General features: G+C 35.3%; 1 protein-coding gene across 1 annotated transcript in view; it reads left to right on the top strand.

The window, feature by feature from the left end:
- LOC106870101 (uncharacterized) overlaps positions 1-7960 on the top strand; it is a gene marked incomplete at its 5' end in the record, with an annotated part of 21324 nt that overhangs the window by 4956 nt on the left and 8408 nt on the right. The window contains 6 exons of the mRNA XM_014916090.2: positions 430-615; positions 1741-1914; positions 3062-3247; positions 3977-4162; positions 6148-6195; positions 7162-7785. Of these exons, the coding sequence (XP_014771576.1) occupies positions 430-615; positions 1741-1914; positions 3062-3247; positions 3977-4162; positions 6148-6195; positions 7162-7785 (1404 nt within the window). The remainder of the gene's footprint in view (positions 1-429; positions 616-1740; positions 1915-3061; positions 3248-3976; positions 4163-6147; positions 6196-7161; positions 7786-7960) is intronic.

Below are 7960 nucleotides of genomic sequence, written 5' to 3'. Positions count from 1 at the left end.
AAACAATACCTATTGTCATAGGTGCCCTGGGAATGACAGTGAAACGGGCTGATTACTACCTAGCTCAGATACCAGGAAACCCCAAAATGGCTGAAGTTCAAAAGATAGTGCTCATGGGAACTGCCCATATCCTACGTAAAATACTGTCTACGTGATCTCAAATTTTAAAGCAAACACATAATTTTCTTATGGTTTCTTAAACATTCACTTGAACAAAACTGTACAAATCCAAATATATGGTACCCTAGGCATAACACCTACATGAACTTCTAACTTGTTGTCTCTTGAGGTCTCTGGGTGAGACTTGGATCCAACTTGTACAAATGCAAAACAAAAGTCAAACATAAAATAATAATAATAATAATAATAATAATAGCATGCATTATTCTAGAATACTTTTTCTGACACAAATATAATTATTATTTACAGTAACTAAAGTTGTAAAACCTGAGCCTCGTTATCATGTAAGGACATGTCCACTTGGCTATTATATCTTCCGCAAAGGAATTAAAAAGTGTGGTCAATGCAAAAACAGAGAACCATGTGTCAAACAAACTGGTTATTGTATAAGAGGTTGTGCAACAGGATGGTATGGACAAAGATGTCAGCAAAGAGGTGAGTGTACAGTTCTTTAGTTCTGTAATTGTTGCTAGGAGCAGTGGGAAAATATAATGGTAAATTCCCAGATTGAGTATCTTAAGAGCAGGGAGTTGACATTTAAATGATGTTTGAAGCTCTCATTGATCATAATAAAATATTTGGCTATTATAGAATATTATGAATGGAAATATGTACATCACTGTTTTTCTTCTTGTCTGTCTTACATGTTGAAGAGGATTTATTAATGATTTGGCAGACATCAGTGCTCATCAATAAATCATTTGTTTGCTGAATTCTGTAAACAAGAACAACCAATTTTGTTTAGATTCAGAGTTCTGAAGGTAGATTTTACTGAGGGGACAGAATGATGATGAAACACCAGTGACTGAAAGTCCTCCTACAGCACTGAATCAATTGTGATAGCAACACACATTGTTCTGAAAGGAGATTGTTATTGAGGTTTATGTCATTTTACAATCCGAGTTCAAATCCTGCTTAAACACACATACTTCATCATTGCAGGACATAAAATAATTAGTCAAGTCCTGAGATTTTTTCATGCAACAAAGTCTTTCCTTCTCCCTCTCTCCCTCTTTTCTCTTCCCTCTTCCTCTTTGCTCTCTCTTCTCCTCTTTCCCTCTTTTCTCCTCCCTCTTCCTCTTTCTCTCCCTCTCAATGTTTTCATTCTGATGCCACAGCATAGAATCATTATTAGTATAGAGTTTGACAGCAATGATAGAAAAATAGATAAAAATTTTATTTATGCTGATAAATGCTCTAGGGTCAAGCCCTACCAGAGTTAACTTTTACATAAAACCACCAAGGGACTCACTAAACAGCTTCCATAGTTATGTTCCTTTCATCTTATATTCTGTGTTTATAACTTAGAGAGGTCGATTTTGTCTTTAATATACCCACCATGGAAAAAAATAAGTACCAGTTATACACTAGAGTGAATTTATACATTATAACATCCATAAAAAGATTTTTATCAATGTTTGAAAGTGAAAAACCTTAATTTATCTCAAATATTTCACTGTCATCATGTTTGGCATTTAATTTCTACAAGTTTCTTCTCTGACACAAATATAATTACTTATTAATGAATTCATTCATTTAATTATTTATTTATTTACATAGTAAAATCTGAGACTCGTTATCCTGTAACAACATGTCCACTTGGGGAATATGTCTACCACAAAGGCTGTAGAACATGTGGCCAATGTAGAAATAAAGAACCATGTGACAGACAGACTGGTTATTGTCCAAGAGGTTGTGAACCTGGATGGTATGGACGAAAGTGTCACCAAAGAGGTAAATGCGAAAATCATTAGCACTATTCGTGTTCTTAAGGGCAGAGAATGAGCAGCAATGATGCAGTATTTTCTTTGTTGTCCATATCTTTTTAGTTTATTCTCTAAAGCCATTTACTTTCACAGTGCAAATTATTATATACCAGTCATATGCTAGGTTTTAGTTAATGTTTGGTTTTTATGCAAAAGAAACATTGAAAGTAACACACTGGCAGAATTGTCAGCATGCTGGACACAGTTCGCAATAGTATTTCATCTGTCTTTGTGTCCTGAGTTCAAATTCTGCTAGGGTCAGCTTTGCCTGTTCTTTCAAGGTTGATGAAATAAGTACCAGTTGCATACTGGGGTTGGTGTAATCAACTAGACTCTTCCCACAAAATTTCATGCTTTGTCCCAGTGGTAGAAAGGATTTACATTATTATTATGAATGAATAAAGAAATTATTATTATTATTATTATCATTATTCATCATCGTCGTTGCCAGTGCTACTTGACTGGCTCCCATGCCAGTGGGACATAAAAAACACCATTCAAGTGTGGTTGATGCCAGTACCGCCTGACTTGTCCTTGTGCCAGTGGCACGTAAAAAGCACCCACTACACTCTCGGAGTGGTTGGCGTTAGGAAGGGCATCCAGCTGTAGAAACTTTGCCAGATCAGATTGGAGCTTGGTGCAGCCTCCTGGCTTGCCAGCCCTCAGTCAAACCGTCCAACCCATGCCAGCATAGAAAGCAGACGTTAAACAACGATGATGATGATGATGATGATCAATCATTTAGCATCTGTTTTTCATGCTGGTATGATAATATTGTTACAATTATCATTATTATTGTTTTACTGCTCAGAGTGCTCAATCTTGTTTGTTCTGGTAGATTCAGTGAGAGCGGACAGCAACCTGCTGTCAGAGGTCTCACAGGGTCTCTTTCCTCACATCATAAGCTTTGATACTTGGTTCTTAATTATCGTGGGAGACATTCAATATCCAAGTTACCAATCTCAAAATCCTAGCTGTCCCCAGCAGAGCAGTTTTTGAGGCTTGTTCTTCTCTCATGTCAATTTAAATTTAAATTATTATTATTATTATTATTATTATTATTATTATTACTTCTAAAATTTATTTCCTGACACAAATATAATTATTATTTACAGTAACTAAAGTTGTAAAACCTGAGCCTCGTTATCATGTAAGGACATGTCCACTTGGCTATTATATCTTCCGCAAAGGAATTAAAAAGTGTGGTCAATGTGAAAACAGAGAACCATGTGACAAACAAACGGGTTATTGTATAAGAGGTTGTGCAACAGGATGGTATGGACAAAGATGTCAGCAAAGAGGTGAGTGCCGAATTCTTTAATCCTTGTACTTTGAACAAAATGCTTTGCAATATTTCTTCTCACTCTTCATGTCCTGGGTTCAAATACTGCTGAGGTGAACTTTGTCTTTCAGCCATTTGGATCAATAAAATATGATGACAATCCTTTGAAGTGGTTGGATAACCAATCACAACAAGTCACGAGTCACTGTATGAGTTGTACTGTTCAAGTTACTGATTGCTGGATACAAAATGTGGCCCACGTGACCTCTGTTCAAGTGATTTTCCTGAGTCAGTGTCTCACCCTTGTAAGCTAATCTCACAAGGTTACCCTTTTCAGCTGAGTGGACTGGAGTAATGTGAAATGAAGTGTTTTTCATGCAGCCAATCTTGGATTTGAAACCATGGTCTTCTGATCATGGGTGCAATACCCTACCCACTAAGCCATGAAACCTAGCTGTTAGGGCATTGTACCCATGATTGAGGTAGTGAGCTGGTAGAATCATTAATGCCTCATACAAAATGCTTAGCAGCTTTCCTTCTGTATGGGTTAGCTACAGGAAAGGCATCTGGCTGTAAAACAAAGCCTTAATAATATAGTCATTTAACCTACGAGAAAATGGTAAAACAAGAAAAACAAACAAAAGAAAAAAAAAACAAGACAGACGTGAAAAATTAAGGAGAATAATTTTTGATATCTTACTTTTAAAATTTCTTTACTGACACAAATATAATTAATCATTATTTACAGTAAATAAAGTGGTAAAGCCTGAGGTTCGTTATCCCATAACGACATGTCCACTTGGATATTATATCTATCAGAAAGGAATTAGAAAATGTGGTCAATGTAAAAATGGACAACCATGTGACAGACAAACTGGTGATTGTATAAGAGGTTGTGAACCTGGGTGGCACGGACAAAAGTGTCATCGATCAGGTGAGTGAAGAATTCTCGTGTTTCCATCGTCATAATTATTCTTAGTATTAGTAACAATATTATTAGTATAAATGTAGTGGATTAGCAGAGGAGTTAAGTAAGAGAAAACAATGTTTTGCAGTATTTGTTCTCACTTTTGACATTCTGAGATCAAATCCTGCTAAAGTTAGCTCTATCTTTCATCTCCCTGGGTTTGATGAAATAAATACCAGTCTAATACTGGGAACGATAGTATTTTCTAAATTCTCCCCATTAAAACTGCTGGCCTTGTGCTCCCACTCATCTGGTGTTACTGTGACAAATGAAAGAATTATTGGTGTTATTATTATTATTATTATTATTATTATTATTATTATTATTATTATTATTATTATTATTGGTGTTGTTGTTGTTATTATTATTATTAATATTATTATTATTATCAGTAAAGTGGCAAGCTAGCAGAATTGTTACCAGACAAAATGCTTAGCAATGTTTTGACCATCTGTACATTCTGAGTCAAATTCTGCTAAGGTCAACGTTGCCTTTCACCCTTTCAATGAAATAAGTACCAGTCCAGTCCAGTCAAACACTGGGGTTGATGTAATCGACTAGCCCCTCCCACCAAAATTTAAGACCATGTGCCTATAATAGAAAGACTTATTATTATTTTTATTATCACTATGAGTAATATTATTATGTGCCAGTCCACACAGAAGCACCCGACTGTAAAGTGGTTGGCATTAGGAAGGGTATCCAGCCGTAGAAACCATCCCAAAACGGACAATCACAGCCTGGTGCAGCTCTTCAGCTTGCCAGCTCTGGTCAAATTGTCCAACCCATGCTAGCATGAACAATAGATGCTACATGATGATGATGATGATGATGATGGTGTTATTATTTACATTATCATTGCTTCGTTTTATGAGTTGTTCTACGTCTCACCCAGAGACCTCAAAGAGCAGCAAGTTGGACATTCTATTATTATTATTATTAAGGCAGCGAGCTGGCAGAAACATTAGCATGCTGGGCGATATGCTTAGCGGTATTTCATCTGTCTTTACATTCAGAGTTCAAATTCTGCCGAGGTCGACTTTGCCTTTCATCCTATCGGGGGTCGATAAATTAGTACCAGTTGCATACTGGGATCAAGATAAACAGCGCATGACCTTGCAGGTGGACCCCAGTTAGAATTTTCTTCAGGTCGATTAGCCCATCACACTCAAAAGGTCCCTTAATAAGAGTTGTTTAAGGATGTTGAGCAAAACACCCATCTTTCCAAAGGTGAATTATCCAAACCCCAAAGAATTCCTCTCAACACATGGCTACGATGCTCCCCCACTACTTCTACTCGTGATCAGAGATGCACATATCGTCAGCCACCAAGGGCCATGCTCAACTGGTTAAATCCAAGCAACTGACAAGCAAATCTGTTGTATTGAGTAGAATATTTGCTGTATCCCATCTTTTATACCAAGACAGAACAATGAACATGATAACACTTCCAATCAGTTAAGCTCAGAAGCCATTATTAATATTATACAAAGGAAAGCAAATTAGCAGTAGCAGTATCTCGTTATGCCTCTTTACATTCTGTAAAAGCATCTCTGGTCATGGAAGAAATGTTACCTTGCTTGAAAAATAAGTGAGGGTTGGTGACAGGAAGGGCATCCTGCTGTAAAAAAGCTCTGTCTCAATAAATTCCATACGACCCATGAGAGCACGGGAAAATGAGCATTAGAGCAATGATGGCAATGAGGAATTATATATATATATATATATATATATATATATATATATACACACACACACACACACACACACACACACACACACATATATATATATATATATATATATATATATATTTATAAAACGATTTGTTTAAAGTTCTCCATAAATATTCTAATACTGAAAAAGAAAAAAAGAAGAAAAACAGCAACATTAAACATCTAAAAGACAAATTTGTGACAATAACATTAATTTTGATACCAAAATATTTCCAGTTCGATCCGCTAGACACGAATATGGCAGGAGTGGTTATGCCGTGGGAGGTAAGTTATAATCATTGGGAAATCTTATTTATTTTCCACATAACATTATTATTACAAGTTTAAATATATAATATATTAATACAATACAAGTTTGTATTTTTTAACACCAGTTTTATAATAAAACATTTTATTGTAATACAAGTTTGTCATATAATATAAAATTTACAATATAATTGCACTGTTTTAAATTATTTCATTTTATGGGATGGCTCTTCCTAAGATAGACCATACAATGTTGGTAGATTTGCCCATAATTTCCTTTTGCATAATATTCTATGAGAGCGATGTAGTTGTATTCTTTGCAATAGTGCTTGGAAGTGCTCATATATATGGCCCGTCTTGAACAGAGCCAGTTTATACAATAATAATCCAAAACATTGAAGTTTATGTTTGAATGAGAAATATAAAGTTATAAATAATAATACAAATAAAAACAGAACGACAGAGCTAATGGTGAGTTGCAGACAGAGTATAAAATATTCGCTAGATCTCTGGAGAAATCTCTGTAGTGAAATTCCTTGATACCATTGTTATGGAAGTACTACAACTTTAATATGTAACATGAAAATCCAAGAGTTTGTAGGTTCAGTTAGTTTGGTTACTGTGAATATTGAAAATCCTAATATCCCAGGCACTGATATCAATGAAGGAAATAAATATTTAATGTACAATATATATTGAGAGCACTCAGCACTTTTTTTAATTATGACTTTGTTTGTAATTACTCACAGCAACAACAACAACAACAACAATAATAATAATGATAAAAATAATAATAATGGTAATAATAATAATAATAATAATAATAATAATAATGATGATAATGACAATGATAATAATAGATTAAATATGTCTATGTATACAAGCATAATATAACACACACACATATATATATGGCTATGTAGTAAAGAAATGACAGTGTTTTTGTTAATGAAATCTAATTAATTTGTTTGCAATTATTTACAGGATCCTATGGCCACGGCTACAGTAATGTTCATCGTCATGGTCATCGTCATGGTCATCGTCATGGTCATCGTCATGGTCATCGTCATGGTCATCATCATGGTCATCGTCATGGTTATCGTCCTGGTCATCGTCCTGGTCATCGTCATGGTCATCGTCCTGGTCATCGTCCTGGTCATCGTCATGGTCATCGTCATGGTCATCGTCATGGTCATCGTCATGGTCATCGTCATGGTTATCGTCACGGTGGTGGTTATGGTTATGGTCGTCGTCATGTTTATGGTTACCACCAAGGTTTCCTTCATGGTCATGGTTATCGTTCCAGAGGTGGTTACCCCTACGGTCATCCTGGCCACCATTATGGTCGTCCTGGCCGCCGCTACAGTCGTCATCTTGGTCACGGTTATGGACATGGCTATGGCTTTGGTGGTTATGGACTTCGTTATGGTCAAGGTTATGGATATGGTCCCGGTTATGGTTATGCTGGTTGTGATGCAGGATATTACAGATATGGCAAGATCTGCCGAAAATGTGGTCACTGTCTCCATGGATACTGTTACCCTTACAGTGGTTACTGCACTGGGGGTTGTCAATTAAGCTATTATGGACCGAGATGTGATTATAAAGGTAAATTACTAACACTCTGAGTTATTAGTATTTTTGTTGCTTTATTGTTTGAGAAAATGTACAATAATAATAATAATAATAATAATAATAATAATAATAATAATAATAATAATAATGATAATAATAATAATAATAATAATAATAATAATAATAATAATAATAATAATAATAATAA

The sequence above is a fragment of the Octopus bimaculoides genome, chromosome 20, assembly GCF_001194135.2.
Source record: "Octopus bimaculoides isolate UCB-OBI-ISO-001 chromosome 20, ASM119413v2, whole genome shotgun sequence".
Classification (NCBI taxonomy): Eukaryota; Metazoa; Mollusca; class Cephalopoda; order Octopoda; family Octopodidae; genus Octopus; species Octopus bimaculoides.
The sequence above is the reverse complement of the archived record's forward strand: the minus strand, read 5'-3'. Positions and strand labels throughout refer to the sequence as shown.